This window comes from Populus alba, chromosome 5, assembly GCF_005239225.2.
Source record: "Populus alba chromosome 5, ASM523922v2, whole genome shotgun sequence".
Taxonomy (NCBI): domain Eukaryota; kingdom Viridiplantae; phylum Streptophyta; class Magnoliopsida; order Malpighiales; family Salicaceae; genus Populus; species Populus alba.
The window spans coordinates 14572131-14585371 of NC_133288.1; the positions used below are offsets into that span (position 1 = coordinate 14572131).

At 31.1% G+C, this 13241-nt stretch overlaps 1 protein-coding gene across 2 annotated transcripts; it reads right to left on the reverse strand.

Annotated features, from left to right (window-relative positions):
• Window positions 1-3976: 3976 nt before the first annotated feature.
• On the reverse strand, window positions 3977-7723 carry LOC118036709 (GEM-like protein 1). 2 transcript variants are annotated; one of them, XM_035042506.2, is made up of 4 exons: window positions 7260-7721; window positions 7058-7159; window positions 5977-6248; window positions 3977-4486 (listed from the first exon to the last, which is right to left on the reverse strand). In XM_035042506.2, the coding sequence occupies exons 1-4, from the start codon at window positions 7588-7590 to the stop codon at window positions 4307-4309; spliced, it is 885 nt and encodes a 294-aa protein (XP_034898397.1). In that variant the 5' UTR covers window positions 7591-7721; the 3' UTR covers window positions 3977-4306. The 2 variants fall into 2 exon arrangements, with proteins under 2 accessions (XP_034898397.1, XP_034898398.1); XM_035042507.2 differs by lacking the exon at window positions 3977-4486 and adding an exon at window positions 4494-5752 and having other exon boundaries at window positions 7260-7723.
• Window positions 7724-13241: the final 5518 nt, after the last annotated feature.

Consider the following 13241-nt stretch of genomic DNA (forward strand, 5'->3'; position numbering starts at 1 on the left):
TTATGTTTAATAGATAAATTTCATGCTCCTAAACACATTTTGAATACTAGGAAAGTTATATGAATTTTTATGAAAAAACTCCCAAATCTAAAAACTAGGGTTACTATTCAAATAATCCTAATTTTCTACTAACTGTTAAATTAAAATATTTTTTTGTAATAATTGTTCAATTATTGTGTAACCTTTCTATAACTTCTATCAACCATGTAAGAAAAAATGTTAGATATATCTATGCGTCATGGGAGTTCATCATACATTGAAAAAAATCAAGGCTTTGAAAATATATTTTATATAGATATGTTATTCATATGCAAGCAAGTTTTTGATATAGGCTTGCATGACTTTCACATAAGGGATGACAAAGAAAATAAAATATTTGACGATGCCTTAACCTTATAGGTATTTAGCATGCATGAAGGTGAAGAAGAGGTGCATTTATATGTTGATGTTGATCCAACTGTTAATCCTCTAACGATAAAAGTGTTGAGGCGTTGTTTAGGTAATTCTGAAGATGGCACACCATTTAAAACTAGATATTGTACTACCGACAATGATGAAGTTAAAAACATGCTACTATTTTTTTATGATTTCAGTCCCGATGAGGATGAAATGGGTATTGAAATGGATGATGATAAATATTTAATGTTAACCCAAATATCTCCAATGAAGCAAATTAGATGATTTTGGATGATAAATTTGGTATTAAGCCATACCAAATACAGTTACGGAGAGCCAAGATAAAGGTTAAAGAGTTTATAGAAAAGAGTCACAATGAGTCTTTTAAAAGTATCTTTATATATATTCAATTATTGAAGCAATATAATAGGGTTCAGATGTATATTTATGGTTTGGTCCTCATTACAATAAAGGTGTGCATTCACCATAAAACCTTCAACATGTGTATTTTGTTTGAAAATGATGAAAAAGACTTTGTTTTTAGAAGTAAGCCTTTTATTGGAATTGATGGATTCCATCTTAAGGGTTCATATAAATGTTTATTATTATTAACAATGGGTTTGGATGGAAATAATGGATTGTTTCTTATTGCTTATGTTGTTGTTGAGTGTGAAAATAATGAAACATGGTGTTGTTCCTTATATGTTTTATATGGATCTATAAAATATGGAATACATTAGAAGCCATTCTGTATAATGTCTAACAGGTAAAATATAAATTTAAATTAAAAGTTGTAATTTTTCTTTTCTTTTTTAAACTGACATTTATTTTGGAATTGTCTATTCTTTAACCATTATCAATTTACTTCTTAGAGTCTACTTGAAGTTGTTATTGAGGTATTCCCAGAGACAACACATAGGCATTGTTCAAGGCATATATATGCTAATTTGAATAAGAAAGGCTTTTGTAATTTAGAATTGAAAATGAAATCTTATGGTATATCAAAAAACTTATATAAATCTCAATTACAATAGTTATATGAGATACATTGGGTATGCGAACACTAAAGTTGTTAATTGATTGAAGAACATCCCTATTGAGATTTGGATAAGGCACATGTTTGATCCTAGAGTTAAGTTGATATTGTGATTGATAACTTGGCCAAGTAATTTAATAACTGGGTTGGAGAATTCAAGAGCATGCTAATTCTTATATTACTAAAGAAGACTATATTGAACCTTATGGCAAGGTTTCATGACAGATTTTCTTAGTCTAAAAATTAGACAATAAAGATCAAATCTCATATCAAAAGAACATTACATATGTGTGTGTGTGTGTGTGTGTGTTTAAAAGGGAAGGAACATGAGAATGATTGTAGCTAGTTCTAAATAATTAAAGGTCCATACAAGGCTTTGTGTTGATTTGGTAAAAAAAAAAAAAAGTATTCTTGTAGAGAATGGGTAATGATTGGAATTTCATGCTTACATGTGGTTCCTTATGTTAATCATAAAAGAATTACGTTAAAATATCTATATAATAATTATTATAGTGTGGATACATTTAGAAATGTATTTTTAAGGTGGTACACTCATTATCAAAAGTTGATTTTGATCTTAAAAAGATGTAGTTGTTCTACATCTAAAACTCAAAAAGAGTGTGGGTATACCATGAAAGAATATACAAAAGGAAGAAGGACAAGATTAACCTAATACATCTAAGAAAAGGGCTTCTACACTTCGATGTAACATTAGCAAGAAATATGGATATACTTCCAGAACATGCCAAAGATAGTGCTGAGCAAATTACTAGTGGTAGTGCTAGTATAGTATCCATAACTGTAAAAGGATGCAATAGTGTTGGGAAGGGGTCTAGTAGTTTTGGTAGGGGCTTTAAAGGATCAAGTACTATTGAAAGAAGGTTTAGTGTTGTTGATAGAGGCTCAAACAAAGGCTCAATAGTTTTTAGATGTGGCAAAGGTGATGTTGGTACATCCTTTCTCTCAACACCCAACCTAAACACAAGTGATTCTTATAAATATGCTAGCTAGTTTTATAGATTTCATGAAACAATTTATATTTAATAATCAATATTATTTCAAATATGTAAGTTTATGCTGCTACAACTAGTTCTTAATTATTTACACAAACAAGCTATCATATTTGAGACGTCTTAAAAACTAGTGACTATTGAATGCTAAATTTATGTTATTAATATGAATGAATGTCATATTTTGGATAATTGTTTGTATTGTGTTAGGTACCATGACATGTTGAAATATTTATGGATGCTTATGTGTGAATTTTTGTTATTTGCAGGCTTATTGTTATATGTATGCTTGCTACTAGTATGCTTTTGATACAATTGATATTAATTTGAATGTATTTTAAATATATTAGAAAATACACTAACTGTTTCACTTTTTTAGTTCAAACAATATAATTGTTACAAATAATAACATTGCACATGCTACATTAGTAACTACCAATAACTTTACATACTTTCTAAACTAGCTTCCATATTGTGAATTCTTTTTTTATCCAAACATAATTCATCTTTTATATTCTTCACTTCGTCAACCATTCACTTAACATTATTTGCATCTCATTCTTCTCTCGTAGATGATTCAATTTTATTTATCGATTTGCATCAATCAATACATATATTTTCAAATGATTTTTCATCTTATCTATAAAATAGCTTGTTTTTACCAGCTTATGTTTATGATATTTTGAGTGCACCTATTTCCCAATATTTCATTCATTTTTTATTCTTGAAAGCATGTCAGCTTTGTATGCTATTAAAACTTGATGTTGATGATACCATTTTCAATGTTAAGTTTGTATTATGGTCGTGTGAATTCTGGAATTTTGAGAGGTTTACTTGATGGAATTATGGTGAAAATAAAAAAGAAAATGTTGTTGATTACTTACGATGACAATTGTTTAGGTTGATTTGATAGAATTATGGTGAAAATAAGGGAGGATATCTTAGAGATGAAGATGGAGAGGTCATCAGATTTTTTGTTTGGTAAAACATGCTTAATTATGGCTGGAAATTATTGCTAAATAATGAAACTTATGGAATTTTTGTAATTATTTAAACAATGTGTAACACTCTTTTCAATAAAAACAAAGCAACAACTTCTTTTCAACCAAAAAAAAAAACCCATCAACTCTTTTCAAAGCTGAAATCTGAATAACAAATAGACCCAAGACACGCGGATCCAAAATATCCTACTCCGTGTGGAATTTTATTTTATTTTTTTCCCTTGAGAAAGGTGCGGGATCATAATTGTAAAAACGATAGTGATACACACTAATGTTCGAGATATCCCGCTACTACCAGGTGGCTACTGTTAGAAACCATTATCGGCTTGCTGTAGAGCCATTAACTAAAGGAATTCACAGCCTTATCTTTAACTTTGAACTGAAAAAACCGAGGCAATCCTCTCATTCCAATTCAAAGTTTAAGCAGAAGGGAAGGAAGAACCGCGCTGTTCATAACGAACCTCGGAGCACTTGGAGAGGGTATGGAAATAAAGACTAACAGAAAAACAGAGGTCATCTTCAAGACAGAAAAATGAAAAAGAAAGAGTAATTATCTTAGGACAAACAGTCGATTAATTATATGAAAAAAAAATGGATGAAATTACAGTCCTTATCTCTCTTAGATTAAACTATTTATCTGACAGGCAGCATATCACAAGTAAAAATAACAATCACTGTTATGATGACAAGGAATATCACATTGATTTCACAAATAAATGCAAACATGCATGCATGTTTCCCATTGTATTCCAGATTCTGAAGCACCATAATTTTATCTACACCAACATGCAGAGCATAATGTGCTTCTTGGGACATGATGGGAATTCCAGACCTGGGTGTTGTTCTGCGATGCTCAGCACGCATCATGAAGTGTAGTGCTGCAACGCCTCTTGAAGACTTTTAACAGCATTATCATAGTACACAAAACCCATGAACCAAAATTCGTGGTTGTCAACAGAAATAATCTGGATATACTTTTCCGCTGATTTGACTTTGCTTGTTGATGGATTGACAGCCTTCAGCTGATGTAATGGAATAACAACCTATGTACATACAGAGAAAAGACTGATATAAATAAGAAACTTTGTGAGATTAAAACTTGATTTGATTCCAAACGAGGACAAGACAAATGGATGCTTATTTGCCTACATTGGGATATACTCATTAAGCAAAGAGCCAATAAATTCCAACACATCAGCTCCTGTTTCACATTTATAAACCCTCTGCTTGTTTAACTGTAGGAGAAATCAGTGACTCTAGTACAGTTGTTCAAATGAAAAGGCAGCATTGTAGATACTATTCACCTTTTTTTTTTTTTTTTTTACTTATGCTCTCAATATAATAATGCAAATTTGTAATGGTGATGCATGAGCATCCAAATCCGGTGGGTCCAAAGAAAAATAGGACTTAGCACTGCAAGTTATATGTTTCTATGATTTATTTTTAGCAACATCATTTATAATAATGCTAGGATTTATCTTGCAGAAAAAGTTATTTTTTATGCCATAGATAACATATGCAGACATGGTGCACTTACAGACACAATGATACAAAGGGTAAAACTTGGGCAGGGTATTTTGGTAAGATAGATTCCATGAAGAACAATTGTATAACAAAAATAATAATGATGAAACATCAGGACTCTAAATTAAAGTTTTTCCTCCACCCTTTGATAGCTGTAGATAGTCATGTCATAGTCAATTGCTATTGATTTATCAATGATGCAATGGAAAGACATTTGGCAAAATACCAATGATCATCAACATTAATCTTGAGGACAGTGCAACATTATCTGAGTTGTCTACCAGGAGTGAAGTATGACCATTAAGAAAACCGCTCTCAAGGTATCTTAGAACCTCGATGTGGCATGTTGTACCTTGGATTGATCATTAACAAACTGGATGAAAGGCAAGGGTGGATAAGTCATCAAAATTATCAACAAATGTAGCACCATAACCAGACTACAGAAGAAATCCCACGCCAATAATAATGCATGGCGACTATAAGTTGGTCTATGAGAATATTTGAATGACAAGGAGAGAATACTTTACATGATATGTTAGCAACCACCTCTGCCAGATGAAACCATCCAGCAAATAGCACTTTAAGGATTTATTAACGAGGACTAGTCAGTCAATACTCAACCCATATTAAACTAAATCTAAATGCTATGCTATCCACTCAAAGATCTGTTAACTTGATGGGTCATACTTAGATGCATAAATTGTTAAAGGTTTCAAGCATATTCTTCTCACACAAAGGTTCCGTATTGTAAACTGGATTCTCATGCAGGCACTTCCTTTTTCTTCCTAGCAAATAAAACAAATCTCTATATTAGACCAATAGTATAACTCTGGCAGTTATTGGGGATGCAAACTTTATGACAATAACCCAAACCAACAAAAGCAGTTTCTCGATGCATAAAGGATGGTAAAAAAAATCTTTTGCTAGAAGATTGTCATGGATAGGTTGCTTCTATAGCCTGGATATCTAAATTATGTTGCCAAAAAAATGACAAGCACAATTTGCATACCTTATAATAGCTCCACTCAGTTTGCTCACCAATTTTATAAGACAAAGGATTGTCACTGCAGAATGCAAGTTTTGCTGTTGACAAATACAATACTCCCATAACTGGACCAGCAGAAGTGGATAGGTAGCATGCAAATGTCTTCACAAGTTGCTCCTCGGGAACAGTCTCAAAAGTTTGTCGAAAAATCTTCTCATAACCACCTTCCGCGAGAACTTTGGTTCCCTGAGCAATTCTTCCAACAGCAGCATCAGCAAAACTAGGACCTGTCTTCACTGGTCAAAAAAAGTATTTCAGAATCAGAAGTTCAGCAAGAAGATGCTAAACATGAAATTTAGTCAATCGGTTTGATTTGAAAATCAGCATAACTATCAGTGCAGCAGCTAAAATAAATTATTCAATCATTTCAAACTATCAAATAACTCTCATCACAACTGCAGCAGCCAGAAGCAACAGATTCTTCTAAAAATATATATTAGGCCTTCAACAAGGCAAAGAGTGAAGAAATCAGAGTATCACACGATACTCTCAATCAGAATTCTTTTTAATAAATGAATACAGCAGGAAGCAATAACTTTGAACGCAATACAAAATACCTTATAACACCAAGTCAAAAGGTACAGGTTGCCCAATTGTTATCGCTGTGGTAAGAATTAAATCAAAAGGCACAATCAAGTGTAGACATTTAAGCTGAAAAGGTCTGACAAAGATGCTTAAAGGGCACAATATTTCTAAGTTGTAACTAAAGACCATCTTTACAAAAACATCAAGAGGTGATAGAATAGTCAAGAGAGGATAAGGGTGGAGTCGGACCACCACCAACGTCAAAATAAAAAGACGGGCATGGCCGAGCTGAACAGGCTGATTCTACACTGATCATGTAAGAAAAGAAAGCATATCCACTATAAATAGTCAAAATTCACAATTCCATTACATGCAGAAGCAGGCCATAGAACATTACCATCATTTATGTCTCGCAAAAGAGTAACAGTTTCCAAAATCTGACTAGCATATGAATTTAACCAAGCAAAAACATAGACAATCAAGTACAAAAAAAAATAAAAGGAGGGAGGAAAAAGCATACAGTGTTGCCACATGTTGCCAGCAAGATCCTCAGCCTTCTTCGTTGCCTCTGCCGCCTTCTTTCCCCATTTCCCTAGCACATCCTTCACCGCCTCCATTTTATCTACTCAGAAAAAGAACCAAAATGCCAGTTAATTAACTAATAAAAAAGAAAAGAAAACCCTAATTAATTTTTTAAAAAAGAAAATAGTGAGGCAAATTACTCTTGGAGGAAGAAGGGGCAACAGGGGCAGGAGACACGTAGGGATTGGAGTCAGCCGGCATGGTAGTGACAGTAGTTCCGGCGATGGGAGGCGAGCCTTGGGTTGGGCCTGCAGGGTTAGAAAGTGTTGTCGGTCCCATGGATACGTTGGCCCAATTGTCAAGAGGAGGAGCGACGTCTTGAGGGTCTAGCTTTGGGTAGGGAGCGTAATCAGAGGTGTGAGGATCGCTGATCTTGTCCTTTACCTCGACGTGCTTTTCAGATTCTAAATCTGACGATGATGGCGCAGGTTTCTTTGTTTGATCTTCATGAGGGTCTTGCTTTTGATTCATTTTAAATTTTTAAATTTTGTTTTTCCAGGGGAGGGTTGGATCTGTTTCTGTTTAACAGAAGATAGAAATCGTGTAAAAGGGTGGCCCTGGGGGCTAGGGCTAGGAGGGGGAAAAATCTGACTTCAACGTTTAAATTTCCAGGTTATTAATATAAATGGAGTTTCTAGAGTCTTCCTTCGAATTTAAATTTTCCAGGTTGAAGGAAGCCCATGGGCCTAAAAGTTGTGATTGAAAGCAACTGTTGAAGAAGTCTACATATTGAATGAACGGCCACAAAGTTTGGGCAACGTTTTATTGAGATCCCTTCGGCCTTTATCTATTAATATTCGGCTCAACATGTTTCGACCAATTGGGCTTAGTTACACGCCTAGATATTTTATGTTTTAACCTTAAAGAAAATTAATTTTATTATTGAAATAATAATATAGTAATTATATAGATAAATGAAAATTGATCATGTTCTTAAATAAATTAGATTTAATGATGAAGTGGCAGAGATTAAATGATAATAAAATAAAAATTGCATTTGTGATAGAATTATTATCTTATATTTCTCACTATATTAGATTTTAACTTTATGATAGTTCAAATATTTTATTTGACATATGATTGTTTTAATTATTTATTTTATTGTTAAAAATTAAAGAAATAATTTAATAACTAATTAAATTATAATTTATTTATCTTATCTTTTTAGAAATGAATTATTTTTTTATAATAATTATAAATCCTCTTTTAACATGATTTTGATGAGTAAAGAAATTATAATTTGAAGTTAGTTAAAAAAATAATGTTCATTATAAACTAAAATGAAAATAATGATCCCTATTTATTACTTTAAATATTAGAAGTTTGGTAATAATACATATTAAAAATAAAATATTTTTTATATATATTGTTCTCTCTTGTCCATTGTTAACAAAATAAAATAAAATAAATATTCACTTTGTTGTATATATTATTACCAAACACAACTTTATCTCTATTTTCTATATCATATTGACCTTTCAACCCTAGATGTGTTTGTTTCTACTATCTCGAGATAGTAACATCCAATACAAAAAACATTTTGCTTGACCAGATAGATATTGGACTGACCTAAATGTTATTTGATCACAGTAAAGCAAATAATTATTGAGCTTCCCAATGCTATCCCCAAACCAAAAAATTTATTGTTCGACTATAGTTGTAGGTTTGGCGCAGTCTAAATAGCTACTATCCAGTCATACTTGTTGGGTTATAAGACATAAACAAAATAACTACTTGATCAAGTAATTAGATAACATATTGGACATAGTGGCCTAACTGAAATAAATTTTCTTGTTGGACTAAAGGGTTAATTAAGTAGAAAACAAAAAAAAGAGAGAAAAAGTTAGCACACCTAACAATTTTTAAGCACACTCTTACTATCAAGCCTTCTTAGTTTTACAAAATATCAATATGACACCATCTAAATTACTAGTCTTAGAAGTTATCAATACAACACCCACAAATGCCTTTTTCATAAGTTATCACTTACATAAATTACTAGTCTTATTGGTTAGTTGCACGGTCATAAACATATCACATTGGTTAGGTGAACGGTTGCACATTAACACCTACATAAACAATTTATTGTGATGGTGAGCTATGTGGGAAAGCAAATGTTCTTCATTATTTATCATATAAGTAAAGTATACAACAAGCTTACAACCCCACTCCATGTCAGGTAAATCCATGTGATCCTAAGTGAGTAGAGGATGTATAAATATCAAAGGATCACCATGTATAAGGCATAACTCAACATATCCACACAAATACAAAAAAATTCTAAGAAATCATTCTCCTATATTTTTCAATATTTTTCTCTCAGACACCATTTCCCTCCACTCATTTCACTAACTTAATTATCATAGAGTCCTTTATATAGGGAAATTATTTTGTAAAAGAGCATAGAATAGCCTAAGCTTAAAACATTTAGCTCATTAAACAATCATTGGAACCCCAAATCCATTTCCACTTTTCATGACTTCCTCAATGACACTGTTTATAGGAAAACATTGAACAAAATCTACTTAATCCCTTTTTACACATTACTAAAAAAAATTTCATAGCATATAATCTAAAAACTCCAAAACCTAAAAGAGTGACCAATCTCCTAATTATAGGAACAGTAACCTCTTAGACCTTCATCAAATAACACAACAAATGAAAATATTTACAGAGGTTGTCATAGCCATACAATAACATTTTAAAGCCTTACCGCTCTCTTATTCTTAACAAATGACACAATTTTTAGCCTCTTATTACCAATATATATAAACAACTTTGGTTTCTTGAAAAAATAACAAAAATGAATGGTAAGAGAACAAGAAAAAGTATCATCACACTCTATCTTTATCTAGAGGATATAATCTTATCACCATGAGGAACATTCTTAATCATCACATTTAAGGCATAATCTTTGAAAGACAAAGGGGAAAATCATAATTTATAGTCATGGGACTGATCGATGTTGTTTTTGTCACTCCTTATTAGAATCTTGCCATGACAATTATGATAAGAAAAGGCTCTAAAATAAATTGTAGTTATATTGACCATTAAGAATGAATACAATCGTTGGGTAGTAGGTACTTCACTTTGTAAAAGGGTATTGGATACCCGTATCCTTAAGGACTTTATATCAGCAAAGATGAGCTTAAATAACAATGATGGATTTACAAACTCGAGAGAGAACATATAAAATATAAGAAACAATATAGAGCTTCTAACACATGTTAAATGAAGCTATGTTTAAGATTCTCCTAACAACATTCCATAATTTTGCTTGTGAATGGTATCATGGCTTAGAATGACTCTATTCTTGACTTCAATGATTCAATATAAGTATACAAACTGAAAAAGAGCTCTACTAAGCTATTTTCCTTCACTTAGAAAGAAAAGAAAAGAAAAGTATCATATCATATCTAAAATAAATTCAATAAAGACATGTTAAAAGTCAAAGGTTTTCTTGAATCAGTGGTCATTAAAGCTTTAATCAACTAAGTATTTAATCTGAGCTTATGGGAATAATTATCAGCAAATACAAATCAAGCTCTCCTTAAGCTATTGAAAATCATATTTGTATAAGAAGCAGGCATGGCTAGATAAGGATATCCTCGGCTCCAAAGATAAGAAGATAGATATCTAAAACACCATAATTCTCCTAGCAACCTTCTAGCTTCTTCTTTAAAAAAAAAAATATTCATAGTCGTTTGGTATTTCTTAAGTGCACGCAACTGCAAAAAGTATTATGCCTTTAACAAGGATAAAATACATGATATAAAATATTATTATGCTCTTAAAAAAGAAATAAAAAAAGGGTAATTATGAAGGTATACCTCTAGCAGTTTTTTTTTTTAAAAAAGGGTAAAACCTGAAAAGCAAGGAGAGGAGGTCAATACCCCTCATAAGGTGTTGACCGAGATTAATATAAACTTAGATATAATTACAATAGGTAAAGATTCTAATAGGAAAAAAACACATATGGAAAGTAAGTCTTATTTATTAGATATAATAATTTTTTTCTAATTAAAAAGTACATGATGGTTTATTAAGGTTTGTAGTTTGTTTTTTAGATATTTTAAGGTGAAATTTTGGTTAAAAATGAGCTTGTTTTGGTCCAAAAACAAAATAAAGTTTTCTACCCAATTTTCAATCATTATGGCTACCGAAATTTAGGCAACTTGATGACATGTCATATGTCGCAACAGACGATGCATCGTTTACCCTTTTAATAAAACAACAATAAAAAAACAAGCCAAACATTTACGAGCCTAAAGGTCAGGCCTAAGCATCACTAAATCCAAACATCATCAATGATAATAATGCCCAACATCAACATCATTACTGGAAAAAATCCACATGAGTTAAATGATATTTCATTGCTTTGAACCTAATCATCTATCTAATTAAGGATGTGAAACCTTTAATAATTGAAGGACTTCTATATATAATCTTTTGATAAGTTAAGGTGTGTGTGTTTAAAGTTTAGTGTCTTTTTAGGAAACATTTCAACCAAAGTTTTTAAAACTTTTGAATTTTTTTTACTTCAAATTAATTTTTTAGTGTTTTTACATAGTTTTACTGTGTTTATATCAAAAATAATTTTTTAAAAATAAAAAAATATATTATTTTGAATGTATTTCCAAGCAAAAAGTTCTTCAAAAAGCACATGGTTATCATTGTCTCCAACATCCTCTTAGTCTAATACACATGTTATGTGTTCAATTGATAGTTCATGCTTTTTAATTTCTTCAACTCTTTAAATCCATTGAAAAAACCCGAAAGCCAATTATTTAATGGTGTTATATCCATTGCCTTCTTCAACTTATTATATCTTATTTTTATCGAACTTAGTTATTGTTTGTCCTTATTCCCCATTTTCAAGGGGATGTATAATTTTCATTCAGAAACATAAGCTTACCAAAAGAGAGAAAGAAGTCATTTCACGAGTAAAAAAGGCAACTAATTAGAACCATATGGATATTTGCCCCTAATAGATTTCATGTGACCTTTTTTTAAAAAAAAAAGAAGAAGAGAAAAGATATAAATTAAACTAAAATAATGAATACAACATAACGTTGTTAAATTAAACTCAAATTTAGATCTAAGTCTCTTTCTATGAATGTGTTTATTATTGTGGCAACTTTTTATAGTTAAGGTGTAAAAAAAGCAAGTACTGAAAATTCACTTTTTTGTTATGGTTGATGAGGTTGAAATATATGTTTGGTTTAAAGAATGGTTCAACTTCATGTTCATTAAAAAGCATGTAAAAAATATTTTGTTAAAAATTATGGTTCAATTTGATATTGGTAATGTAATTACCTAAAAGGATATGAATCATAATCTTAATTTCCAATTACATAAAAGTTAATTTCACAACCAATACAATATTGTAAAGAAACCTAAACATAATAAAATAATAGTTCTATTATCCCATTAAACTTGCTGCAATCCCATCATGTATATAATCCATTTGTAAAGATATGTGGTTTCCATAGATCTATGAATGTGAAGCCACGTCAGTTAAAAAAATCCCCAAGAACGAAATTGGGATGAGGATCAAATTCCACAAAATGCCACATTTTGCACTGAAGTTGTTCTAATGTAATTATGAATTGTCATGGATACGACAATAATTTGAACTTATGCTTTGTAATAAAATGATGGCATATTCTATAAAATTCACCATCTTTTTTTCCAAACTCCAAATATACATTGTATTATATAACATAATGAAGAGTGGACATGGTTGAAAACTTCTTTATGAGTTTATGATGAAATTCTTGCAAATGATATCTTTGACCTTTATATGGACCTAAAAATTCATATTCATTAGGATATCCTGAATCAACCAAGTAGCATTTCCTTTTAAAAACATATAATAACTTTATAATGAAATTTTTTATAAGTAAATTAACATTAATCTAACAAAAATAACTTCAACGAACACACACACATATACACGTTACTACCTTCAAGTGGCTTAGGGAATTTTATATGTGGATTGTTAATTGCCTCAAGAAAAATCCATGAATTGTGTGCACTACCTTCCTAACTCGCCCAAACAAATATGAATTACATGTCAAATCTACATGCATCCATAACATTTTGGGTCAGCACATCTTTTT

Excerpts from the sequence above, each read along its gene's own strand:
- LOC118036709 (XM_035042506.2), bottom strand. The coding sequence starts at position 7,590 with ATGAATCAAAAGCAAGACCCTCATGAAGATCAAACAAAGAAACCTGCG. Across the intron at positions 6,249-7,057 it reads TGGCAACATGTGGCAACACT|TGAAGACAGGTCCTAGTTTT; the intron begins GTATGCTTTTTC and ends TTTTTTGACCAG. Across the intron at positions 4,487-5,976 it reads CTGAGTGGAGCTATTATAAG|GTTGTTATTCCATTACATCA; the intron begins GTATGCAAATTG and ends GTATGTACATAG.